The 27,555-nt window shown below is 44.9% G+C and overlaps 1 protein-coding gene across 4 annotated transcripts in view; it reads right to left on the reverse strand.

The window, feature by feature from the left end:
* Positions 1 to 12,689: 12,689 nt before the first annotated feature.
* The window catches only part of LOC100278771 (uncharacterized), a 52,204-nt gene continuing 37,338 nt past the window's right edge, over positions 12,690 to 27,555 (reverse strand). Inside the window, exons 3-8 of one of the 4 annotated variants that reach the window (XR_002263309.3) lie at positions 15,648 to 16,460; positions 15,255 to 15,567; positions 15,083 to 15,126; positions 14,852 to 15,017; positions 13,435 to 13,540; positions 12,700 to 13,326 (exon numbers count right to left, since the gene is read on the reverse strand). Coding sequence is in view for 2 of the 4 variants with exons in the window: in NM_001151939.2 (NP_001145411.1) it covers positions 13,209 to 13,326; positions 13,435 to 13,540; positions 14,852 to 15,017; positions 15,255 to 15,567; positions 15,648 to 16,478 (1,534 nt within the window). In the remaining 2 variants the exon portion in view is untranslated. Of the gene's footprint in view, positions 13,327 to 13,434; positions 13,541 to 14,851; positions 15,018 to 15,082; positions 15,127 to 15,254; positions 15,568 to 15,647; positions 16,479 to 27,555 lie in introns of all 4 variants that reach the window. The other 3 variants (XR_004851219.1, NM_001407552.1, NM_001151939.2) reach the window with 3 other exon arrangements.

The following is a 27,555-nucleotide window of genomic DNA, read 5'->3' on the forward strand; positions in this document are numbered from 1 at the left end:
GCCTTCGTCTCATACAAGAGCTGTGCATACTGCAGAAGCACTTCACGCTCGGCTCCATCCCTTGACTTCATACAGCCTAGACAAAAATTCCCATCCTCATCACAGCTTTGGGGTGATCTGATGAAGAAAAATCTGGTATGTCTTTAATACTTCAACTACAAACTTGCTCAAAAGAAACCGAAGTCCAGCCTTAAAAAACCTTCAGTAGATAACAACTTCATTTTCCTCAGGGGCAGGGACAATGTTGTCTCCGCCAACTCTCATGATGGACATGTCACGAAAGTACCTTCCTCTCATGTTGTCAAGATGACTCTGTTTAATAGTCGATTTTCCGAAGACAGCATGGCTTGGTCGCCAGGGCCGATCTTCGGAATCTTCATCCCCACTTTCCATATCATAACTATCACTGTCATCAATATCTTCAGACAAACCTTCTAGTATCTCTTTAGTAATCTTCTCGGTGTTTGTTTTTGACATAGACTCAATAAACCAGGCGATAAAAGGATCCACAACTTTCTTTTCTTCGAACAGCTTCGTCTCCGAAGTCAGCTTCGTCTTCGAAGTCATCCTTTTTTCCTCAATCATTTTTCCCCAGACATGGTGAAAGCACGTCTTTAAACCGAAGCTCGAAAAGCTTGAAAGACAGGCGAGAGCTAGTGAGCAAGAGTTAAAAAGTTTGAGAAAATAACGCGAATGCGAGAAATGGCGTATCAAATGTTGCCGATGTGGGTTCATATTTATACGCTCAATGCCTTGCAATTTGGTGGACCCCATATGTCAGTAACTATTGCTATTCTAGCAAAAGGGAAGGTGTTTTTTCGGACCTTCGGCTTAAGGCCTTCGTTTATGTCATAGTCTGAATTCGTTGATTATAACAAATTAATATTGCGAGGGGCTACTGTTGGGGGCCTTCGTCTTCTGAAGGTCCTCAAAAACATGATTTAATAATGTTCCCCAAGTATAATATATACACAGGTACCTTCGGACTCAGAATAAAACTGTACACGATATGGAAAGCATGGTCGAGACGAAGGTCGATGCAGTTCCAAAGCTAGACGCAAGGGAGCTTCGGCTCAACGGCAGAAAGAGGAACCGACTTAAAGAGGAAAAGACCAATCGGCCCATGGTAATTTGTGTCATGATTGTAACTAGTTGTAGAGGACATAAATGTAATTTTGACCGGGCTGCGTCCCGTGCCTATAAATAGGTGAACAGTACCCATGTACTGTTCACGCTGACTTGTATTCGCTCGTGCGTCACGCTTGGACTTTTACCTTCTGTCAAGCCGAAGGTATAAATGTAATTCAATACTGTTCTTATTCATCCATGATGATATAAGGAAGATATACTCATAATGCCATATGATTATTCATATTATGTATCATGCTTCATACGCTTCTTCTTCCATTAACATATATTGTGATGATGAAGGTATGTCCTTCATGACCTTCGTCCGAAGATCATTATATCCTAAGGGAGATAATGCTTCGAAGGACGAAGGGCATTAATCATTAACTTCTCTTTGTGTTGCCTTGTTCTTAACTCGAAGCATTTGAGAACAAGTCCCCAACAGATACATACTTCAGATATGGCTCACAAGAAAAGAGAGGAATCAGACAAAAGAAAATTGAGTGAGACCCCCAACCCAAGTAAGGGAGAGAGTTCTAACCCATCTAGCCACATAAAGCCTCATGTCAATCCTAAACAGCCACGCCACACTGAGTGTCTCTTTGTGAGCAAGAGTGATTTGAGAGAAGTGAGAAACACCACAGCCCCATTCTTTGTGCTCTTGCAAAAGGAGGTCCTACTTTCAACTAACGATTTACCTTCATCGCTGCCTAGTGTTGTTCTTTATCTCTTACAGGACTTCGAAGATGTTTTTCTCGATGAGATACCAGCTGGACTTCCTCCACTCCGTGGAATTGAGCATCAAATTGATTTGGTACCAGGTGCTTCGTGTCCAAATCGTCCAGCCTACTGCACCAATCCTGAAGAAACAAAGGAAATTCAGCGACAGGTAAAAGAGCTTTTGGACAAAGGGTATGTTCGTGAATCCTTATCACCATGTGCAGTTCACGTTCTTTTAGTCCCAAAGAAAGATAGCTCTTGGCGCATGTGTGTTGATTGTCGTGCTATCAATGTTATAACTGTTCGATATCGCCATCCTATTCCACGACTTGATGACATGTTAGATGAATTGAGTGGTTCTATCATTTTCACCAAGATAGATTTGCATAGTGGTTATCATCAAATCCGCATGAAACTTGGTGATGAATGGATAATAGCGTTTAAAACTAAATTTGGTCTCTATGAATGGCTTGTGATGTCATTTGGCTTGATAAATGCTCCTTCAACTTTTATGCGCTTAATGAATCATGTTTTACGAGCTTTCATTGGCAAGTTTGTAGTTGTTTATTTTGATGATATTCTGATCTATATCAAATCATTTGATGAACATCTTGATCATATCCATCAAGTACTTGTTGTTCTAAGGGAAGAGAAATTTTATGGAAACATTGCTAAGTGCACCTTTTGCACAGACTGTGTTGTTTTCCTTAGCTTTGTTGTTTCCGCAGATGGTATTCAGGTTGATGAAGAGAAGGTTAAAGCAATAAAGGATTGGCCTACACCGTTAAATGTGAGCCAAGTTCGAAGCTTTCATGGTCTTGCAGGTTTTTATAGGCGTTTTGTTAAAGATTTCAGCGTGATCGCTGCACCCCTCAATAATTTGACAAACAAGGATGTTCCATTCAAGTGGGGAGATGAACAAGACTAAGCCTTCAATGAGCTAAAAAAAAGCTTTGTGAAGCACCGCTGCTACAACTTTCTGATTTTGGTAAGACATTTGCGATCGAATGTGATGCAAGTGGTATCGGCATAGGAGGTGTACTGCTGCAAGAAGGTAAACCTGTTGCCTACTTTTCTGAAAAGCTAAATGGTCCACATCTGAATTACTCAGTTTATGACAAGGAGCTTTATGCGTTAGTTCGTGTTTTGGAAGTTTGGCAACATTACTTGTTCCCTAAAGAATTTGTAATCCATTCTGATCATGAAGCTTTGAAATATCTTAAAAGCCAAGGCAAGCTGAACCGTCGACATGCTAAATGGATTGAGTTCATTGAAACGTTTCCCTATGTTGTCAAACATAAGCGTGGTAAAGATAACATTGTTGTTGATGCCTTGTCTAGAAGATGTGCGTTGATTACACAACTAGATACAAAAGTGCTTGGTTTGGAATCCATTAAAACACTTTATGCTGCTGATGCTGATTTTAAAGAACCTTTCTCTCGTTGCATTGATGGAAAAGGTTGGGATAAATATTATGTGCATGATGGCTTCTTATTTCGGACTAACAAAATATGCATCCTAGCTTGTTCGATTCGCCTAGTTCTTTTGCAGGAAGCACATGAAGGTGGACTAGCTGGTCATTTTGGTGTCAAAAAGACATTGGACATGCTCTCCGGTCATTTTTTGGCCACACATGCTACGTGATGTCCAACGGCACGTTGGGTGCTGCATTGTTTGCTTGAAAGCTAAGTCTCGCCTCAATCCCCATGGTTTAAATACTCCATTACCTATTCCACATGTACCTTGAGAAGATATATCTATGGACTTTGTTTTAGGGCTACCTCGGTCTCAGAGGGGGAGGGATTTTATTTTTGTTGTTGTAGATCGCTTTTCTAAAATGGCACATTTTATCCCCTGTCATAAGAGCAATGATGCTTCACATGGTGCTGATTTGTTTTTCAGGGAGATTGTTCGTTTACATGGAGTTCTAAATACTATTGTTTCATACCGGGATACAAAATTTCTCAGCTACTTTTGGAAGACATTGTGGGCTAAGCTTGGCACAAAGTTGTTATTTTCAACCACTTGTCATCCACAAACGGATGGGCAAACTGAAGTTGTCAACCGTACCTTGTCAACCATGTTGCGTGCTGTGTTGAAAAAGAATTTGAAGCTCTAGGAAGACTGCCTTCCACATGTTGAATTTTCTTATAACATGGCAGTCCATTCCACAACAAACTCTTGTCCATTTGAAATAGTTTATGGGTTTCAACCGCATACTCCCATGGATCTTTTGCCTTCACCATTACAGGAACAAGTTAACTTGGATGCCACAAAAAGATCAGACTTTATCAAGCAGTTACATGCGGAGACAAGAAAGAATATTGAGAAGAAATCTGCACAGTATGCAAAGCACGCAAACAAAGGTAAGAAGAAGGTTACAATTCAGCCAGGAGATCTTGTATTATTGCATCTACGAAAGGATCGCTTTCCCCAACAGCGTAAGAGTAAGTTATCTCCCCGGGGTGATGGTCCGTTCAAGGTTCTCCAAAAGATAAATGATAATGCTTACAAAATTGAGCTGCCACCTGAATATTCCAATGTGAGTACAACATTCAATGTCAAAGACTTGCTTCCATTTGTTGGTGAGCCTGAGTCGAGGACGACTCCTCAAGAGGGGGAGGCTAATGAGAACATGCCTAGCATTCACTCATCTTCAAATGAAACTCCACTTGATATAGCTGGTCCAATTACAACGAGTAGAGCTAAACAATTGCAGAAGGAAATTCGTTCTCAGTTTAACGCTAACCTTATGTTTGATAATCAGTCTATGTTGAATGAGCCTATGCTTTTGAGTTCTTGTTTCAATGTCCTTAGGAATGATGGAGTGTATGAACCAGCATGGGATCAAGATGGATTCAAGCCTCTGGACATTTAAACCAAGAAGCCTATGGTGTGCATGAATAAAATGGTGGTTCATCACCTTAGCATGGGAATGCAACCAGAAGCTAGATGACTGACACATGGTATGAATTCCAAGCATCACTACGGACAGAATACAAGGAGTTAGACTGTGTTCTATAAGTGTATGGAAGCGTCTTCAAGTCTACTTTCCAGCCCATCAAACGGTTCATTATTTGGACGTCCCAATAAGGAGTTATGCTCATTTTAGTAACTGTTGCCAGAAGATGAAAAGACGCGCGAACCAGCCACGAAATCCACTAGAGCATGCGCATGCAGCCATTTACTCAAAGCTGAACGCCCCTATCTCTATATATATCTTGTAATAGACAATGAAAAGATAGATCTTATTTTATTGAATTCAGAATACACAAACTCGTGGAGTTTTGTTTATGCGTGAGTCTTGAGAGCCTTGCAACATTTGTTCTTTTGATTCCTGAGGGAGCTGTAGAACGTCGAACTGTGGTTCACCCAATTCGTGACTTCACATCTATAGGGCGTGATTGCGTGGGTTGTTTCGTCGATAGTGGAAGGGTGATTGTCTCGGTAGTTCGTCACGTGGACAGCCTCGCCGTGTGCTGCCTCTTCACCAGGTCACGCAACAACAATTTATCAAGTTCAAAGATCCTACGAGAAGATCGGGTCACAACAACTTGCTACACGTGCTGCCTAGGCGCGTGCATATCAGTATTTTTAGTCGGGATGCGTCCCGTGCCTATAAATAGATGAACAGTACCACCGTACTGTTCACGCTAGATTGTAATTGCTCTCTCGTCAATACCTTCGAACAAGCCGAAGGTATCAATGTAATATAGATTATGTTAATGTTCATGTGTATATCATGAGATACATAAATGAATGAATGGATGGATTACATATATTATTTTTATGTATTCTTGTTCTCATAAATGATGAAGGTGTGTCCTCCATGACCTTCATCTGAAGATCATTATATCCAAAAGGAGATAATGAGATAATGCTTCGAAGGACGAAGGTCTTTAACCTTTAACAATTATGTTGTCTTGTTCTAGATTCACAGCATTTGAGAACAAGTAACCAACATTGGCGCCCACCTCTGGTGAACTCAAACGACCACCTTCGGCAACATCTCAAGCATTCACCTTCGTCATGCCACCGAAGAAAGCAATAGCGCTAGGGGCTACCCTTCAGCCGCTGGACATCAACCAAGAGGGGCTCCCTCTGAGAGAAGCCCGAAACCAGAAAAGGAAGGCCACCAGCCCAACACCACTGGAGGAGGAGCTGGACCAAGAGATCAAAGACTTGGAGGCTATACACCAGCAAGTGCAGAGAAAGAGAGAGAAAATGCTTTGGCTAGCTAAACTTCAAAGGAAGATTGATGAAGCTGCCGAAGAAATGCGTCATACCACGCAAGATGACCAAGGACGAAGGCCACAACAGAGAGAGCTTCGTCAAGAAAGTCCAAGCAATGATGATGAATGGTATGATGACTTTCATCATGGTAACTTTGCTTTTGATGATACTTCTCCTCTAGCAGCAGAATTGCAGGCTACCCCATGGCCACCATCCTACAAACCACCGTAGCTTCCCATGTATGATGGGCATTCTGATCTAAAGCAGTTTCTTATGAGCTACGAGGCAACCATATCATCATATGGTGGCAACACGGCTGTCATGGCGAAATCCTTCGTCATGGCAGTCAGGAGTGTGGCTCAAAAGTGGTATTCTTTCCTTCGCCCGGAAACGATCACGTCATGGCAAAAGCTGAATGACATGCTAGTAACCAGCTTTCAGGGTTTCCAGACGAAGCCAGTAACTGCACAAGCCTTGTTCCAGTGCACGCAAGACCAAGAAGAATACTTGCAAGCTTATGTCTGGAGGTTTCTATGACTCAGGGCCCAGGCACCAACGATGCCAAATGAGATTGTTATCAAGGCTATGATCAAAGGGCTCCGACTAGGACCGACGACATAGTATTTTGCCAGGAAGCCACCAAAAACTTTGGAAAAGCTTCTGCAGAAGATGGACAAGTACATCAGGGCCGATAATGACTTTTGGCAGAGAAGGGAAGAGACCTACAGATACTCTGAGATGACTAGGGGCTTTGGAGGAAGGCTCCACCCTAGGCATGTCAGAACAATCCATAATCCCAGCTCAAGCGACGATAGGGGAAACCACGCTCAAGGCCATTAGCAAAGCTCCCAGTCTTCAGGGAGGCAACAAAGTTCTTACAGGCCACCAGCTCCAAGAGGCAGAGGAAGAAGCTTCACAGGAAGGTTCAGTTCCCAACCTAGAAGGTTGTTCTGTTTATTCTGTGGGGAAGATAAGAGACATACAACAAGGATGTGCCAAGTCACGATCCAGAAGCAAAAAGAAATAGCTGAAGCCGAAGCACGGCAGAATCAGCCGAAGCAGGTCCTACACACTACTTTGTGCTATTCTCCATACATTCCCGAGTATGTGGGCAACCAGCAGCCCACAACATTATTTGCTTGGGCAAGTCACTCTCAAGCTGCATGGGCTCCGCTACCACCACCACCTATGGTACCAACCTTGACTCACAATCAGCAGCCAGAAGGGCACCGCCAAGCACAGGAACAGTGTGATACACGTGAAGAGTTCGAAGCTCACACAGTCAACAACACTTTACCCGAATTGAGACACATTTACCAAAGCAATACAGGGGCTCGACTAGAAAATTTTCATACTTAATATATTCTTTACTTTTCTGTCTTTATATTTCTCACCCGAAGACAATATAAGAAGGTTCAACATTCGGTCCTCCAAAGTCGTTCCTAAGGAAATGTAGAGTGACGAATATGTGGTTACACCATCGAGTGTAACAGATAGGGTGACGAATCTCCAAAGTCGTTCCTAAGGAAATGTAGAGCTAAAATACCACCTAAGTAAAAGGTGAAGAAGCTCCAAAGTCGTTCCTAAGGGGATGCAGAGCTTAGCTCCAAAGTCGTTCCTAAGGGGATGCAGAGCTAAAATACCACCTAACTAAAAGGTGAAGAAGCTCCAAAGTCGTTCCTAAAAGGATCCAAAGCTTAGCTCCAAAGTCGTTCCTAAGGGGATGCAGAGCTAAAATACCAGCTAAGTAAAAGGTGAAGAGACTCCAAAGTCGTTCCTAAAGGGATACAGAGTCTTATTTATTATGATTTGTGCATAAACATCATATGATCACATCATATTGCATAACATCACATCATACATCATTTTGCATCGACAGAAGCAATGGAAAAGGAAGGAAATTTTCTCCTTCAAACACACCTACTAACCCATAAGGTTAGATCTACCTTCGGTAAAGAGTCACGAAAGAATGAATCAATAACACAAGATCTGTGCCTTTGGCAGAGGTCTTTTTATACAAGGTTTGCGCTTTCGCCAATGGTATTCATATGCAACATTCACGACGAGATATTCAAAGTTGCTTCGGCAAAGAAGGGGGATTTCCTTCTTTCTTTATGAAGCGTGAAAAGAAGGGAACGTGTTTTTTCGCCTGTGGCTCAAAAACGGTACGTACGAAAGTTTCACGCCTCACAAAGAAATATATTACATCATTAAATATACAAATAATTGGTAATTGTTTCTTACAAAAACGAAACTACATGCAAAGATTCTAAATTCTCAATAAACAGCCCTAGTCATCTTTTAAAACTTTGTCAGCAGCTTCGCCTAGTAGTCTGTTGACAGCTTCGTCAACGACTTCGTTAGCTATTCTAATTATGTCAAGCACCCCCTTCAGAGAGGGATCAGCTTTAGGATCGTATGGCTCTGGAGGGAGAGAGAGCTCAGCTGCACCAAAATACAAGTGCGTGTTAGTATCGAAGCTAAAATAATTTACGAAGCTAGTCATGATAGATATACCTATAAGTCTGGCACATTCAGCAGCTTCTTCAGTTCTTTTGGCCTCTTCCAAGGCGTCATGAGATTCTTTCTCTTTCTTTCTGATAGCTTCGACAACTATCTCTCGGCCACCCTTCAGTCATACATCGGAATAAAACTTTCCACCTAGTGCAGTGGCTTCGGTCGAAGGGTTTCTAATATCGGTTGCTGAGACTGAGAATCCTGGCTTAACCACAGCCTTGGCATGTTCGCAGCTGACCTTTTCAAGGACCGACACGGCCCCACGGGCATTGGCAAAAGCGCAGAAGTCCCCCCTATCACTGAGAATCTCCTCAAAAGCTTCGGCTTCGCCATTAATCCACCAGATAACCCCGTCAGGATCACCGCGGATAAAGTTCTGCTCTGAGGAGAATGTGCCAACCTTAGTAAAACTATTTTTAAATTATTATTACATATCTTAGCAACATTGTAGCATTCTTCTTTAGCTTGACGAAGCTCCTCAATATTTTTCTGCACCCTTAACCGTTCCATGTCAGATATCTCACGCTTTGTTTGTTCCACATTGAAATTTCCAATTACTTCGTCAAGTTTCTTTTCTAGATCTTGCACTTCAGTTCTGTGCAATTCCACTTGAGTGGACAGCGCATACTCCAAATCAGCAATGCGCTTCGCATCTTTCAATTGTCTCTCTTCAGCCTTCTTAATCTTCTACTCTGCTTCAGAAAGGCTAGAAAGCCTGGCTTCACTAGATTTTAATCTCTCCACCAAAGAGAGCAGGATCTTATCCTTTTCAAGACCTTCGTTTCTCAATGTTATGACCTCTGAACGAAGGTTTCCAATTGCTATTTGGTTGTTTCATCTTCTGCATTTTTTGAGCTTTTAAAGCTTTACTTAGAATTAAACCCTGGCAAACAAAGAGTGAACAAATAATAATGATAAGAATTACCACAAAAATAGTTCACCATAACAAAAATTACAAAATGAGAAGCCAAAGTATACAAACCTTCAAGTTGTTGTAGGCGAGGCTATCCGCAAGTTGATCCTTCGCCATTGCAGACAGACCAAGCTCAAGCTTTGGATACCCCATGTTGTCCATCATTTCATGGAAAACATTGATCTCCTTACTGTCTGGTAGACATGAAGTCATCTTCGTTGTCTCCTCCGTATACCAAGGACCCTTGGGGGTATTTTAGCTCCTTAGCATAGTGTTGCACTTCGGCAATTTGATCTGCTGATAGCTGCTTTCCTAAAGCATGTCGAACAATATAGTTCAAATCACCCTGGGGAGGTGCTTCGGGAACAGGTGACGTGGGCTTTTCTGGAAGACTCTCTCCTACCAGCTTTACTGGCGCAGCTCCCGAAGGTCCTACTTCAACATGAATAGAAGAAGCGCTTGCAGTGACCACTTCTCTTGCATCTTCAATTTTCTCATCAAGAGCTTCGGCAGAAGTAGGAGTTGGCGTTTTCATGGATTCCAAAACAGCATCCAAAACACTAGCCATTCTCCTTTTCCTTGGAGTCGTTGTAGCAGTAGTTGATAGCTTCGGCAACCCTGCCATAGTTGGGGGACTCAGTAGTTTTGGCTGTTCTTCTGCTGTTTTCTTTGGTCTCGGTTCTTTTACCGGATCGGCACTAATTTCGGCTGGCATAACAGGAACTGTTTCCATAGCTAAGGGGATAACTGTAGCACTTTCAACAAGCTTCACCTTCTCTGTCGTATGCGCTACAGCCGTCTTTTCTAAAGAATGTAGCTTCGGCTTACGAGTCAGGACCTTAGCTCTCTTCGGTTTCTGTGCACCGGAAGAGGTCGAAGCTGCCATTTTTCTCGTTAACCCTTGTTTTTGGGCAGGGAAGCAATAGTCAGGATAAACAAACCTGATCACATCAAAAACTCTGTTCAGTCTCTTTTTTCCTCGAGCGCCGAAGGCAATGATCATGGCTTCGACCTCTGCCTTCGTGTAGGCACCCAGCAGCTCATCACTGGTTGCCTCAACAAACTCTAGCCAATCGTCATTCGGCTCGTCAAATTGGCTTCTATACCGGAAGGTGTATCTTAGATAAACCAAACCACCTTGGCTGGAGCTAGCAGCAGTTTCTATCGACATCTCCCAGTAATTCACAAGAGGTCATACCTTGTAAGCAATGTGTTCCTGTACCAAATCCCTGGTACCGATGTAAGTGCACACGGTGTTGAAAGCCATTAAACACGCCTGCACTTCATTCCTAATTGCAATTGACGACCTTCTAATACCGAAGTGTGACCATATGAGACGCTGAATAATGCCCCTCACATATTCCCTCTCACTTAGATCATTTTTCACATAGAACCATTGTTTCATCCAAGAGCCCGGCCATTTCTTTCGAAATGTTGGCACGAGATATCTTGCATCAGAGCGGGGCACGAAGTTGTAGCACCCGAAGTTGTTATGGTACTGCGCCTTTCCAGTTGCCTTCGTCTGGTAAGATAATTCATGAATATTACAGAAGCACCTGGCATTTGGCTCTAGCCCTTGGCTCCTCATAGCCCAAATAAAAACCTCCACTTCAATCAAAGCTTCAGGAGTAAGTTTATGAAGTTATATTTCAAACGTCTTCAGTACTTCAACCAGCATCTTGTGCAATGGAAAACGAAGCCCAGCCTTCATGAAGCTTTTAAAAACCACTACTTCATCTGCTTCGGGAAGAGGAATAGTGCTTTCTCCCCTAGCCCTCGCTATAAATATATCATGAAAATATTTGCCCTTCATCGCTTCAATCTACCCTTGTTTGACAGTTGATTTCCCGAAAACAACATGGCTTGGCCTCCACGGCCGATCTTCGGCATCCTCGTTACCACTTTCCACATCAAAGCTATCACTGGAATCCCCAGATAACCCAGCTATCATTTCATTAGTGATTTTTTCAACGTTGGTCCTTTTCATTGCTTCGTAAAAGCCAGCAGGTGTGGGGTCTACAGTCTTCTTATCCTCTGTCATTTCGATGATGATCACAGCAAATGCCGAAGCTCAAAAAACAATTGCGCTCACATAAAAAGAAGGCTAAAATGGCAATCACAGCACAGAAAGACAGATGGCACGAAAAATATTGACAGCACAGGCCTCTATATATACTCAGAGCTCCACTGGTCGGTGGGTCCCACGGTTCAAAATGATTCGCTATTCTAGCGAAGGGAAGGTATTTTTTCGTACCTTCGGCTAAAGACCTTCGTTCGTATCGCAGTCTGAATTTTGTTACAAAGGAACAAATTAATACTGCGAAGAGCTATTGTTGGGGCTTTCCTCTTCCAAAGGTCCTCAAAAACATGACTATCATTTGCTTTTAGCATAATATTGATTATTAAAGGGAGCTTCGATTTATGATGGAAGTTTACTCCTCCGTCGAAGGTCTTCAAGACGAAGGTATAGCCCGAGAATGATAGCAATGAATGCAGAAGCGACCGAAGAGTAAAAGCTTCGGCGTGAAGTAATACCGAAGATCAAGGATGTTGCTGAGCCGAAGAGGAAAAGACTAGCTAGTCCCTAATGATTTATATTACAGTCATGAATAAATATTAAGGTCATAAATGTATCTTTACACGGGCAGCGTCACGTGTCTATAAATAGATAAACAGTATCACCATACTATTCACGCTGGACTGTAATTACTCCGGCGTCAACAGCTTCGAACAAGCCTAATGTATCAATGTAATATAGATTATATTAATGTTCATGTGTATATCATGAGATACATAAATGATTGAATAAATTACATATATTATTTCTATGTATTCTTGTTCTCATAAATGATGAAGGTGTGTCCTTTATGACCTTTATCTAAAGATCATTATATCCAAAGAACATAATGCTTCGAAAGACGACGGTATTTAACAATTATGTTGTTTTATTCTTGATTCACAACATTTGAAAAGTGACCAACACCCTCCATCGGTAGCACCAGCCTTACACCTTAATAACTACATTTATTTTTTAAAGTTTGTTACTAATATATTCAGTTTTGACCATAGCGAACACAACTCCAATAATCCTCAGTTCCGACAAAAACACTGCCACCATAAATAATCCTAAAACCGCCAAAAATAAGTTACTTTATGCAGAAAAACTTATTTTCGATGATTTCTAGGCATAAAAATGATCTGTTTTACTATTGTGGAAAGAAAAAGCAAACATCCAGGAAATAGCATCGCCCATGACAACAAAGTACCACTTTTACATCCATCTGCAAACTAGAAGCCTAAAATATCATGACCACATAGCCAAGACCAACAACAAAATCACACGAAACACTGAAGCGACCAAGCCGCACTTTGCTGGTGCTACACGAACAAAAAGATACCAAAAGTTTCCTCATCTCGTGTTTCGACAACCTCCAACCCCATTAGTCGTTGTGGAACATAATTAGCAGTGACCCAAGTCCTAATGAGAGAAGACCACCTTCCCGTCCTGCCGCCACACCCAAAACCGTACATTACTTACAATAGGGCAAGCAGACCAAAACGAAATGAAGCCGGAAAAAAACTTAACCAAACGCATTAGAGAGAATGAACAAAATTGAATACACAACCCGCTAACGACTCCACACAGACCAAAAACAATTTGGGCCTCTTCTATCTTCTTGCTGTCTTCCTTTTGTATCTACATGATGAAGTATGCTCGGATGACCTCGATTATGGGTGCGCGGCACAACGGGCATTTCCCTCCACCTCGAACCAATTCGTTTGCGCATTTCGAGCAAGTGCACATGTGCCCACATCTGATCAGTAATAAACACAAAAAACAGGTTCACAGCTACTACCAACATATAGACTATGATTCAACACTCGTCCAATAAATAATAGAATGTGGTCAATGCGAGCCAAACCTGTACAGAAGGGAGTCAATCGGAGTCTCACAGCATATGCAGCAGGTCCCTTTTCTCACATTTATCCATTTCGATCCATCATCGATTATTTCTTTACTTTCACCACCTGAAATATGAAATACGCATGTGGGTGGATGTATGACATTAGTTAGTAGTTACCCAACTCAAGTATGACATTTGTTACATACAATATCAACTTTATTAGTATATAATGTTTCTCTTGCTCTATGGAGGCAAATCAGCATTCCACAATATCACAAACAAGTCCTGTGCGATCCAATGGACAGTAGTGTGTTTGCGGTACCTTATAGTCCTAAACTATGTGCATGTGCCAATTTGAAATCATATTCGATAACATAACATATTCAACATCCTACCTATATGTTTCAAATAATATAAAAATGTTGACAGCAAAAATGTGCCAGCATGTTAGTGGACTTCACCAAGTTCCTGGCATCAACATGATCAAGAAATGTACATGGAACATCAAAATCAAGTCCAAGTGAAGAAATAAGGTTTTGGGCACTGACAGCCAAAACCGGTTTGGCTGGTTCCTAAAACCGGCTTAGCGCTACCCAGCCCTAAGACCGTGTCCAACAGTTTACCCATATGATTACGCAAAACACTATTTTGCACTATTCTGCATTGTAGACTACACTATTCGCAGAGTGGAGTTTGAATACAGGGATGTGGATGGGTAAGCTACTAGAGATGGTCTAAAGAAACCAGCAAGGCCAGTTTCCGTGTTACGAGACCTGGTCGGATTTAACTTAGTCCAGACCTATTTTTCGTTGTGGTAAACTTATGGATTGCACCTTGGATATGTTTTCTATTGGGATAACACCAACCTCCTCTATATATATTGGAGGATCACAGCCAATTGAGGATTCCAACTTCCAGCAGTCAAAAATCCAATATATTACCCTTCACTCTGAAACCTATCTCTTCGAATACCTGTTCGTCACATCTCTTGATGAAATTTGACCGCGTTTTAGGTGGCCTTGCTGATATTAGAACAACCTCGCTGTGCCCTTCCCCAGCGGGTTTTCTTGAGAGGTGTTTAGGAGTCTATTAGGTGAAGAGCAGCAATAAATCGGCCTAACCAGCTTAGTGGTCGGCCTTGCTGATCCTATCATGTTCTTGCTGCGTGCTAGGTCATATACGACTTTGAGCGTGATAGCCCATACTGGTGTGGTGTGTGATCCAAACCCGCGCCAACAAAATTGTAGTTAGCATTTCGCAATTTGCATCTTGTGTTACTCTGATTCATACACACAGCTATGCCAAGACTCAACATGTCAGCCATCAATTTTCAGAGCTAATATTACATATAAATGCTTCCTTGAATATTTCTTAGTTCAAACAAGTAACACCACTGTAGGAAATGTAGCAAAAATGACCATGCTGATTTACTAACCTTGCTCCCCAATGAAACGATTCAAGGCTGCTGATACTTCTTGCCTTACAGAACGCTGCAACTCTAGCTGCATATCCATGCAAGCTTCCAACATCCTTTGCATATGGCTCATGCCTTGCTGAAGTCTAGCCATATCAGCTCTTAAATCATTGATAGCCTCCCATTCCTGGACAGAAAAGAAAAATATGAGCCTTTGCCACACATAACATATAAGCTACTCCCCAAACTTACTATAAATCGAAGAGTTGAGTGCATTAGCCTACTATAAACACAGCCTGCCAAATATGGTTCACAAATTCATCATAAAGAATAAATGTATTGTATTCAAAGCTCCAAAAATATAAATAGAGCAAAGTAAAATTTTAATGTAATTGCGGTAAGGATATCAATGGCAATAGCTCACAATATCAGAAGATGAACGATGAATGTTTTGTCTGATCCAATTAGTACGATGCAACTCTGAATGCCAAAGTGGCTGACGAGGAGGCATAGGTGGGGGTGGTATCACTAAAGGAGGCCTGTTGACAGTGCGCTGCAGTTCCTGGTCCTCATCATCTCTTTGCTCCTCCTGAATTTGAACTGGTGATGGAGGGGCAGGGGTTGTTCCTTCCAGATCCCAAGGGAGAGGACCACGACCTTGCCGTTCCACATATGACCGGATAAGTCGATCCAAGTTTTCACGAAAAGCACTGTGAAGAAGATTAGAAACGCTCCTTCTGCATAAAGAAGGCAATTTTAGTATTTATACACCAAACAAATTGCTTGTAACAACTTTCTTTAAACAAGAAACAATAACCTGCTTAGAAGTTCCCTCAATTCTGTGCTGTACACATTATCATCATCTCCAGGGATGAAAGTATTAGCTCTTCTAATAAGAGCAGCATCATGATCAATTGGTTGGTCAGAATTATTATCATGCCAATTGTCTGCAGTATCATTAGACTCATCATCATTATGCCACTCTTCATTTACTTCAGGGAGATGATCATCACTCTGCCACTCATCATAGACTTCAACAGGACGATCATCTCTTCTCCATTCCCCATGTGATTCCTGAAAGTGATTATTTCCATGCAGCTCTTCAAGCACTGCAGGAAGATGATCACTGTCATGCTGATCTTCTTGCGCTTCAGGAAGACTACCATCAGTGATAGACCCTTCAAGTCCTTCAGGAAGGTGATCAACACTGGTTGACTCTTCATTTGCTTCTGGAAGATGATCGTTATTATCATCTTCAACTGCTGTCCCCTCATGAGATGACATGTTGTCTGCATTTTCACGCCAAGTTCTTTCAGATTCCTCTCCAATCACAGCATGGGAAAATCGTTGCCAGTCTCTTCTCTCATGTTCCAAATCATCCTGACTTTCTGCTTGGCTATGAGACCCGCAGAAGACTTCAGCAATGTTAGGGCTGCCACTTTCAAATCCTGATGTCATTGCCGTACTGTCGATTTGTTGAAGACTGACAATCTCACTTGTCCGCTCATGTCTCTCCTGAGTAGTTTCAGGAGGCCTTAATTCAGAACGATCATTTGTAGATAACTCAACATCGTGAACTGAAGAAGCATCCACTTGGCTATCTGCTTGACCACGGACAAGATTCTCCAATCTGAAGCGGAACTCTTCTCTAGTTATTAAAATTAATGAGTATTATTATTTTACTTAGTACATGATGAAACTCAGCGACATTACAAGGGTACATTTTAATAGCATAGCACTAACAAGATCTGTTCATATAGTAAGTGAATGCACCAGCTTGTGATAATGTGATTGCTACATGTGATCAGAAAAGAAAGCAGATGAATAAGTAGATAACACAAGTAATCAAATGACTAGCTAGCTAACAAGTTGATATAACTAGCTGATATGTTAGGTCGAAGAGACATATTAAAGAATGTAAGCATATCATCAGACTAGTCATGGAGCTATTTGTGATGTTGTGATCATTTCTTTGCGTACATTAATCAGTGGAGTGGTTAGGGGTGAAAATGGTCGGAAATGATCGGTAAACACTAAAACCATTTTCGTTTTCATATTTTTCCTCGGAAACGAGATCGAAAACAGTAACTCCGAAAACGAAAACGACATCGGTAATTCGGAAACATCGGAACGAAAGTTCGGTACGAAAATTACACCAGTTACGATCGGAATCTAAAATATGATCGGTAAAAACTGTAACTTGCACCCTCAATTGACTTCAAAAATTCACACAAATCATACATTCATATAAAATTAGTAATAATATATCAGGTAGGAGGTCACAATAAATATATAAGGTAAGAAGTCATACAATAAAATCATTATTATGTATTTAAATAGAGTAGAATCAAGATGTGTATAATGATATGACACATTCTAATTGTATTCCTACTTCTTGGCATAGTCAATATAATTTCTCATGCAAATTATGAATATATATATTAAGACTTTAAGAGTAATAATAGGTAAAAAAACATAAATAAGATTTATAATTTTTTCCGGATTGTATGATCTTTAGTAATGCCACTGAGGCCTCTGATCACTGTCCCTTGACTCTCAAACTCAAGATGGATCTTAGGGGGAAGCGCAGATTTCATTTTGAAAGTTTTTGGCTTAAGCTCCCTGGGTTCCTTGAGGAGGTTGCTGCCTCCTGGAATCAGCCAGCTCATTGTTACTGTCCTCTTGAGAAAGTGTCCATGAAGCTGAAGAGATTGTCCAAAAGACTGCAGTCTTGGGGGCACAAAATGGTGGGTAATGTTGGGACTCAATTGGGCTTGGCTCGCGAGGTGTTGCACAGACTGGAGATTGCTCAGGATATTAGGACCCTGGCTGTAGAAGAGGTTTGGTTGCTGCGAAAACTGAAACAACATTGTCTCGTCCTAACTTCTTTACAAAGGACAATCGCCCAATTAAGGTCTCGGATCCAATATTTGAAGGAAGGGGATGCAAATACAAGATTTTTCCATATGCAGGCTTGCTTTAGAAAAAAGAGAAACTTTATTTCTCATTTGGAGGATGAGGGCAGGACTGTGACTAACCATGACCAGATGCAGGAGCTGTTGGATAGTTTCTTTTCAGATCTTTTGGGGACTGAAATCCAGAGACCTTTCACTCTTAATTTGCTAAATTGCCACAAGGATCCAGTTGACCTAAGCGATTTAGAATCTCCTTTCTCCGAAAGGGAGGTTCAGGATACGATTGCAAGCCTTCCCAATGATAAAGCACCTGGCCCTATGGTTTCACAGGAAGATTTTACAAATATGCTTGGCACATCATTAAGACAGATATTATGGCTGCGCTGGAATATCTTCGTTTTGGAAATGCCCACAGTTTGGGGCTGCTGAATTCAGCATATCTTGTGCTTATCCCCAAAAAAACGGATGCCTTGTCAGCCAGGGATTTCCGGCCTATTAGCCTAATTCACAGTTTCGCTAAATTGGTTACTAAGTTGCTAGCTAATAGGCTCGGCCCCCACCTTCAGAAGTTGGTGGCTGCTAACCAAAGTGCTTTTGTGAAAGGAAGATCGATTCATGATAATTACATGATGGTGCAACACTCTATTAAATCTCTTCACAAAAAAAAAGTCTCAAGTTTATTTTTAAAATTGGACATCTCCAAGGCTTTTGACTCCGTTTCTTGGGCTTTTCTCATTGAGGTGCTTTCTCACCTTGGATTTGGAAATATTTGGCGAAATTTGATTTCGAATCTGTTGGCTTCATCTTCCACTCAAGTGCTGCTAAATGGGTCTCCTGGTCTTCCTATTAGGCATCTGAGAGGGCTTCGCCAAGGTGATCCCCTTTCCCCCATGCTATTTGTGCTAATCATGGATGTCCTTAGCAGTATGTTTCTGCTAGCCGAAGATAGGGGGTTGCTTCATAACCTTCAGGAAGGGAATGTCTGAAACAGAATTTCTATTTATGCCGACGATGTGGTTCTGTTTGTTAAACCTATAGTGGAAGATCTGAACTGTGTTAAGGTGATACTGGACTGCTTTGGTTCAGCGTCTGGACTGGTGTGTAATATGAACAAGAGCTGCGCCATCCCAATTAATTGTAGCGACCAAGCTGTGCAGCAGGGATGCAACCTTCTTTGCAGCTCGGCGTCCTTCTCTTGTACTTATTTGGGTCTCCCAATATCAGATAGAAAGCTCAGAAAGGCAGATCTTATGGACTGGATGGAGAAGATAGCAGATAGACTCCCCAATTGGAAGGCTCGGCTACTTAATCTCGCTGGCAGGACAACGTTGGTGCGTTTTGTTCTCTCTGCCATCCCTATTTATCTTCTCATTGCCATGAGTATTCCCAAGTGGGTGATCAAATCGATTGATAAGATTCGCAGAGGGTTCTTATGGAGAGGCAGAAAGGACGTGAATGCAGGTAATTGTTTAGTCTCTTGGGATGTCGTTACAAGGCCGCTTTTATTTGGTGGGCTTGGGGTCCCAAATTTGTATTATCAGAGCTAGGCACTGCAAGCTAAATGGCTGTGGCTGGAGAAAACAGATTCAAACAAGCCCTGGCATGGGCTTAAGCTGCCTGTGCCGTTGCAGGTCAGGAAGTTCTTTCATGCTTCGGTTATTACTGCGGTTGGCAACGGAAACAGAACTTTATTTTGGACTGATAGATGGATAAATGGCGGCTGCATCAATGATTTTGCTCCTGATGTCGTTTCCAAGGTTGATAAACTTATTTTCTCCACTAGAACAGTGGCCCAGGCTCTTGGAGGACAGCAATGGATCAGTGACATCTTGACACCTCTTTCCTGGACGGGGATCCGACAATTTTTGCTGATTTGGGATGATGTAAGCAATATTGTGTTAACATAGGAGGCGGATATTCACACCTGGCTGCATACTTCCTCTGGTCAGTTTTCTTCTAGGTCTTGTTACAGGGCTTTTTTTATGGGAGCTATTATTTTTGAACCTTGGAAGAGGCTTTCGAAATCTTGGGCTCCCCCAAAGTGCAAGTATTTCTTGTAGCTGGCTATTCGGAATAAATGTTGGACTTCAGATAGATTGGAGAAGAGAGGTCTGGACCACCCAGTGTCTTGCCTATTCTGCGATCAATCGCAGGAAACCATACAACATATTTTGTGTACTTGTGTCTTTGCAAGACAGTTCTGGCATTCCATTCTGTTCGTGTTGGATGTAGGTAATCTCTCTCCATCAGGAGATGAGACCTCCTTTGCTGAGTGGTGGCGAAAAACAAGTAAGAAGATTCATAAAAGCAAGAGAAAGGGCATGAACAGCATCATCATTTTGGGGGCCTGGTGTTTATGGATTCACCGCAACAAAGTTGTCTTTAATGGGGAGACCCCTTCGCTAAGCTCTATCAGATGCGTCTTTCTCGATGAGATTGGGTGTTGGATTATGGCTGGAGCCAAGCATCTTCAGAGCTTTGGTTTAGAGCTCGCGCGTAACCTTCACAGGGTCTAGGGAGTGGTGTGAGTTTTTTGTTTTGTTTTGTTTTGATTAAGCCTGCTTAGGGCTTTGTACCTTGGTCCATTTTGGACCTTTTTTCTTCTCTAATTAAATGATGCGCAGTTCTCCTGTGCTTTCAAAAAAAACAATTCTAAACTATATACCATTAGATAGGTCTTGATTTTAGGGAAATAATAAAATTAGTTTCATATTTTTCTAAGCTAAGATGAATTTATAGAGATCAGTTTAGATTTAATATTTTCCTGAAAAATACCGAATTTATTACCGACGATAAAATACCGAATAAAAACAGTAATTTCCAGAAACGGTCGGAAGAGACCCAAACCGTTTCCGTTTCCAATTCCGATTTTTTCTACCGATTCTGTTCCTGTATTTTCGGTAACTATTTCCGTTTAGACCTAAATTTCGGTAAAACTTCGAAAACGATTCCCGGTATCTGAAAATTATTGTTTCCGTTTTCACCCCTAGGAGTGGTAAAATCTAACAGTGCCACTGTGGGAGGGTGGGATGCAATTTCGTGGCAAAAGTAATAAAAAATTTGGGTCCACCCGCTATAGAACAAAAATATATCTCCGTACTAGCAAACTCAGCTACGCTTTTGTGTCTTACGATAAAATGACACCAACCGTCAAATATGGCAACGAGGTAATAGGATGATAAAATGGCTTAGTAGCTCCCAAAGTTGCAAACATTTACGAATAGAATTCCGGTGTTCTTTTAGACAAAGATAGTGAAAAGGCCTCTAGCTGAGTTAGTTAGGTGGTCTGCGTAACACTCCTCAGGTCCTGGGTTCAACTCCCTGTGGAAGCGAATTTTAGGTTGTCCTTAAAAAATTGTCTTGTCTGTCAGCACAGGTCTAAGGCCCGGCCCCGGTCGCGGTCGTTCTCACATGGGCTACGGTGCCATTGTGTATGGGTGGGCCAGGGGTTCGGGGGTTTTCTCGACCTGAGTGATATAATGCACGGGGGGGTGTCTTACCCCTGTAGGTCGAGTTTTTTTAGACAGATAAAATCAGTCTTTGCCTACATTATATTTTGACATAACAAACAACCAAAATAAGGCTAGAGGAACTGATGTGCAAGAATGACATGATGATTAGCACTTTGGAGTTAGAAATGAATAATACGAGTGCCACCGCCCGGAGAAGGCCATACCCCCAGGCGCTGCCAAGACACCTTCCAATGACCCCGATAGAAGAAATTACTGTGAGATAGTTGGAAGCGTGTGTTTGTATATTGATGATGATAGCCAGCACATGTACAGGTATATATAGGGGAGGAAGGTGAGAGGTAAAAGGAAGCCTTCTACACCTAAGGAAAGATCTAGAGTACAATCAGATCCTCAATCATAGTGATTGAGATCCTCCCCTAATCCTCTCTATCTATATCAGATACAATACTTCCATATAGGGCGGCCAGCATATCTGCCAGGCGTCAGCCAGGATACAGTTTCTAACACCCCCCCCCCCCCCCCGCATTGTTAGCGTCCGTGGAGCGAACGGTAAGACTGGTCCGAAATTCAGTGAAGACTGCTGATGGTAAGCCTTTGGTGAAGATGTCGGCGTACTGGGAAGTCGTCGGGACATGTAGCACGCGAACAACACCGAGGGCGACCTTGTCTCGGACGAAGTGAAGGTCAATTTCCACATGCTTGGTGCGCTGATGCTGAACAGGATTGGAGGACATATAAACAGCACTGATGTTGTCACAATAGACCAATGAGGACTTGGGAGAGGAACATGCAGTTCTGTCAACAACTGTCGTAACCAGGATACTTCAGCGACTGCATTGGCAACAGCGCGGTACTCGGCTTCGGCACTGGAGCGGGAGACCGTGTTCTGGCGCTTTGAAGACCATGAGACGAGGTTAGCACCGAGGAAAACAGCATAACCGGAAGTAGACCTCCTAGTGTCTGGACAGCCAGCCCAATCAGCATCAGAGTAAACCACAAGTTCCATTTGCGGAGAGGAACTGAGGTGAAGGCCCAACTGAAGAGTGCCTCGGATATAGCGCAGGATACGCTTGAGAGCAGCCAAATGAGGTTCCCGAGGATCGTGCATGTGGAGACAGACTTGCTGAACAGCATACGCAATATCCGGACGGGTGAAGGTGAGGTACTGTAGTGCGCCGGCAAGACTGCGGAATTCCGTGGGATCGGAGACAGGGTCACCGTCGGCTGAGAGTTTGGGGTTGATATCAACAGGGGTTGTACAGGGTTTGCAGTTACTCATACCAGCTCGCTCAAGTATCTCAATCATATACTGGCGCTGAGAAAGAGTGATGCCAGAGGCAGATTGTTGAACATGCATGCCCAGGAAGTGATGAAGGGGGCCAAGATCCTTCAGTGAAAATTCCTGTTGGAGAGCAGTAATAGTCCGCCGGAGAAGGTTCATGGACGAAGCAGTTAGCACAATGTCATCCACGTAAAGAAGAAGGTAAATCATATCTGTACCCTTGTGGTAGACGAATAATGAAGTGTCAGACTTGGCCTCAACGAATCCAATTTGAATCAAGTGAGAAGCAAATCTACTGTACCAGGCACGAAGGACTCACGCCACCGAGAGTAGAAGGTGGAGTTGACGTCGAGGAGGAGTGGAACGAGGGCCCGGATGTTCTGCACGGCGACGGCTTGAGCGTGCAGATTGAGAAGTGTGGCCGCTTCGTGTTGGAGAAGAGCGGCAGAAAGCTGGGCGACGGAGTCAGCACCAGTGCCATCGGAGGTGAGGTCATTGATGGGGGAGAGAGGGCCGCCGCCGCGCGCTCGTGAGCTGCACGGGCGAGGGCCGCACGGATGCGGGCGTCGGCGGCGTCGCGCTCGCGCTGGGCGAGGGCGGCGTCCTGCTCTGCAGCGGCGGCGCGAGCCAAAGCAGCCTCACGGGCAGCCAGGGCCGCGCGCTCAGAATCAGCAGAGGCGTCGCCGTCAGGATCGGTGATGACCGGAGAGGTTGGCTGGAGGTCGGCCATGGGGAGAAGCAGCGCCGTAGAGGAGGCGCGCGGGGGTGGAGGGCAGGAATCAGGACCTAGGCGGCTGATACCATGTGAGATAGTTGGAAGCGTGTGTTTGTATATTGATGATGATAGACAGCACATGTACAGGTATATATAGGGGAGGAAGGTGAGAGGTAAAAGGAAGCCTTCTACACCTAAGGAAAGATCTAGAGTACAATCAGATCCTCAATCATAGTGATTGAGATCCTCCCCTAATCCTCTCTATCTATATCAGAGACAATACTTCCATATAGGGCGGCCGGCATATCTGCCAGGCGTCAGCCAGGATACAGTTTCTAACAATTACCAAGAGCCCGGCTATTGCCAGACACGTGTTTGGGGGGGCACACCCTGGAAGACCTACATTGGCTCTAAGGTAGGGGTCCATCATTGCCAAGGAACTAGATCTGCGGGGACGGACCTGTAAGGTTGTACTAGCAACCGACATGCATAAGAACGACCGAAACCCAGAGCCCTAGGGCTACAGGGCACTCCGGTATTCAAGACACTCTCAAACTTAGAGTTCATTCGGTCGGCGACGGCCCCATAGGGGTCCCCCGAATCTTTCATGCCCCAGACCTAGGAGTTTTTACCAATGTCCAAGTCATGAGGCCCCCCGAGACCCGAGGCCCTTTATGAGGAAGACAAAGCCCTTGATTCGTCTAAGTATGAGAGCATCTATAGACCAAAGAATATGATTGGCCCTGCTCCTAGGGTAGGATGGCTCCCGAAGGTACGACTCTACGTTCAACCCTACTCTCGACGGTCTTATGGTGTTGGCGATCTGGATAAGGCTTCTGCTCATCATATTAAATGTGACAAACTTACTCCCTTGTCCCCAAAAGGAAAGCAAACAAACGTACGGTGCTTGAAGCCATGACATAACACACCTAGATTCTTCATATGCAAGGGACATTGGGGTGAATGCTCTAACTAAATATCTAAAACTCTAGGATATCCTGGCAACAATAGAGTTGTGCCCAGAGGTTGAGGACAAGCACGTTTGGAGGTTGTCATCCTCTAGGCAATATTGTGCTAAGTAATCTTATGAGGGATTCTTTATGGGGGCATCCTCTTTGGCTCCTATGAGCGCATTGGAAAACTTGGGTGACTGGCAATTGTTGTTTCTTCATTTGGTTGGCTATCAACGATAAATGATGGACAACCTTGCTAGGAATGGTTTACAACATCATCCTAGATGTCTATTTTGTGACCAAGAGTTCGAGGCCAACAATCATCTACTGGTCTCTTGTGTCTTCTCTAGACAATATTGGTTTCTTTTTCTCCAGAAGATCAACCTCCATAACTTGTCCCCCTAACATGGAGTTTCTTCCTTTGAGGACTGGTGGCGGCAAAGCGGTGAGACTACCTCGAGAATCACGAGACAAGGACTGATTCTTGTGTCATCTTGGGAACTTGGTCACTATGGAGACGCAGGAATAGATGTGTCTTTGATGCCATTAAGCCTAGTCTCTTGGGTATGTTAACCCTGACCTTGGAGGAACTTCAGTTGTGAAGTTTGGCCGAGGCAAAGGGGATCTCCCATCTTACTGCCCCGGTTGGAGTTTGATCCCTAGTGTTGGGTGATGGAATAAGTCATGTGTGGAGGACAGTCCGCAGTCCGCACAGCATCTCTGCTGCAGGACAGCAGCAACACAACAGCTTTTGACTGCAAGGACTGCGGCAGACAGCAAGGACTGCGTCAGGCAGCACAGCAGCAGTCTTTTGACTGCGAGGACAGCCTGCAGGCATCTCTTTTTTCAGTTTCAGCTTTTGGAGGACAGCAGGTTGCTGCAGTTTTTCCTTTTTGACTAGAGTACAACAGCACCTAGTGGTTAGTGCAGTTTGTAGGACAGCATATTCGCAACTCTAGGAAGCATATGCTGCAGCCCCTTGGGCTATAAATATGTATTCCGACCCTTAGACGGGTATGGCATTGTGTAGTGTTTGAAGAAATAAACAGAAAATTGCCCCAACTCATAGTGTCATCCTCTGATGAGAGTTAGAGTCCCTCTACTTACAATTGGTATCAGAGGCAAACTATCCTGCAGCCTAAACATCTCGTGCTCATCTCCTTCCCGTGCCTCTCCCCACACTCAGTCGGTAGCAAGAGCTCCAACTGTTCCTTCCTCCCCTGCTCAGACGAGCAGCCTTTCGTCTGAGACAGCCTCTTCCACACGCAGCGACCCCTCACTAGCCCACCATGTCCCTACGCTCGGCCACTTCGAGTGCGCGGCGCCAGCAGGAGGCCGAGGTCGCCGCGGCACAAGAACGCGAGCGAGCAGCAGCAGCGGCTGCAGCGACAGCGGCGAGGGCAGCACGGTTGGCGGCGGCGGAACTGGCAGCGGCGAGAGCGGAAGTAGAAGCAGCGGAGGCGGCGGATGCTGCACGTGCGGCGGCAACAGAGCTCGAGGTTCAGCGCGGCAGTAGAGCTGGCAGCTCTGCTTCTGTCGACGACAACACCGACGACGAGCTCAGGCTGGCGAGGGAAGCAGCGCGAGAGCAGGCGGCACAGTGGGCAGCCGCGCATCCCCATGGGGGCGCGCGTGGCGGCAGCCCGGATAGGCGCCGACACGCTGACGGCGCTCCAGGCGGGGGCACACGCGGCGGCAGCCCAGACGGGCGTAGACGCGCCGGCGGTGCTCCCGGCGGCGGCGACCGAGTCGACGGAGATCGCGGCCTCTACAGGCGGCGCGGTTCTCCCTCCCCGGATCGGTACCATGGTCGTCGCATGGCCCAAGCCATTGTCAGGGACATCGGTCCCGACGGTGGGTGGCCTACCCTCACCAAGACCAACTACGTCGAGTGGGCCGCGGTGATGAGGGTACGGCTCCAGGTTCGCCACATGTGGGAAGCAGTTCGTTACGACGACGTCGACTACCACGAGGATCGGCGGGCGCTGGATGCTCTCATTGCTGCAGTCCCGCCCGAGATGCAGTTTTCGCTTTCCCAGAAGCGGACTGCCAAGGAGGCCTGGGACGCCATCGCTGCGACCCGCATCGGCAGCGATCGTGCCCGCAAGACCACACTGCAGGCACTTCGCAAGGAGTGGGAGAACCTGGCCTTCAAGCCAGGTGAGGATGTTGATGACTTTGCTCTCCGCCTCAACACTCTGTTGCAGAAGATGGTGCAGTTCGGCGACGACACCTACGATGAGGAGAGAGCTGTTGAGAAGCTCTTCCGTTGCATCCCCGAGAAGTACAGGCAGATTGCTCGCTCGATCGAGTCTCTGCTAGACCTCTCCACGATGACGATCGAAGAGGCGATTGGTCGCCTCAAGGTGGTCGACGGCGACGAACCACAGGCTCTCTCTGGGCCTATCACTATCGGCGGGAAGCTACATCTCACTCGGGAGCAGTGGGAGGCCTGCCAGGGTGACAAGAAGCAGGGGGAGTCCTCCTCGACACGAGGCCGCAAACGCGGCAAGCCGCGCAAGGCGCGTGGAGGCGCCCAGGCCGGGGCGCGAGGACATGCTGAGGGTGGTGCACGTGGAGGTGCCCAAGGCGGCGCCGTCGGCAACAAGAAGTCGGCACGAGACGACGGCTGCCACAACTGCGGCAAGCTTGGCCACTGGGCCAGGGATTGTCGGCAGCCACGACGTGGCCAGGCCAACGTCGCACAGGCAGAGGCGGAGGAGGAGGCCCTGCTCCTGGCACATGCAAGCATCGAGCCATCTCCAGCGGCACCGGCCGCAGCGGCACTCCTCCACCTTGATGAGTCGAAAGCACGTGCTTTCCTCGGCGACGGCTCCAACAAGGACATGATCGAAGGATGGTGCCTCGACACCGGCGCCACTCATCACATGACCGGCCGACGGGAGTTCTTCACCGAGCTTGACTCTAGCGTCCGAGGCTCCGTCAAGTTTGGGGACGCCTCCGGCGTAGAGATCAAGGGCGCCGGCTCAGTCGTCTTCACCGCCGCGTCTGGTGAGCACAGGCTGCTCACCGGAGTCTACTACATCCCCGCGTTGAGGAACTCTATCATCAGCTTGGGACAGCTGGATGAGAACGGTTCGCGCGTGGAGGTCGAGCACGGAGTCATGAGGATCTGGGATCCCTCTCGTCGCCTTCTTGCCAAGGTACGCAGGAGTGCAAATCGGCTTTACATCCTCAATGTGAAGGTGGCACAACCTTGCTGCCTTGCTGCTCGTCGAGACGACGGGGCATGGCAGTGGCACGAGCGCTTCGGGCACCTTAACTTCGAAGCCCTGAAGCGGCTCAACGCCAAGGAGATGGTACGAGGCCTGCCGTGCCTTGACCATGTGGAGCAATTCTGCGATGTCTGCGTGTTGACAAAGCAGA

The sequence above is a fragment of the Zea mays genome, chromosome 7 (genome assembly GCF_902167145.1).
Source record: "Zea mays cultivar B73 chromosome 7, Zm-B73-REFERENCE-NAM-5.0, whole genome shotgun sequence".
Lineage (NCBI taxonomy): Eukaryota > Viridiplantae > Streptophyta > Magnoliopsida > Poales > Poaceae > Zea > Zea mays.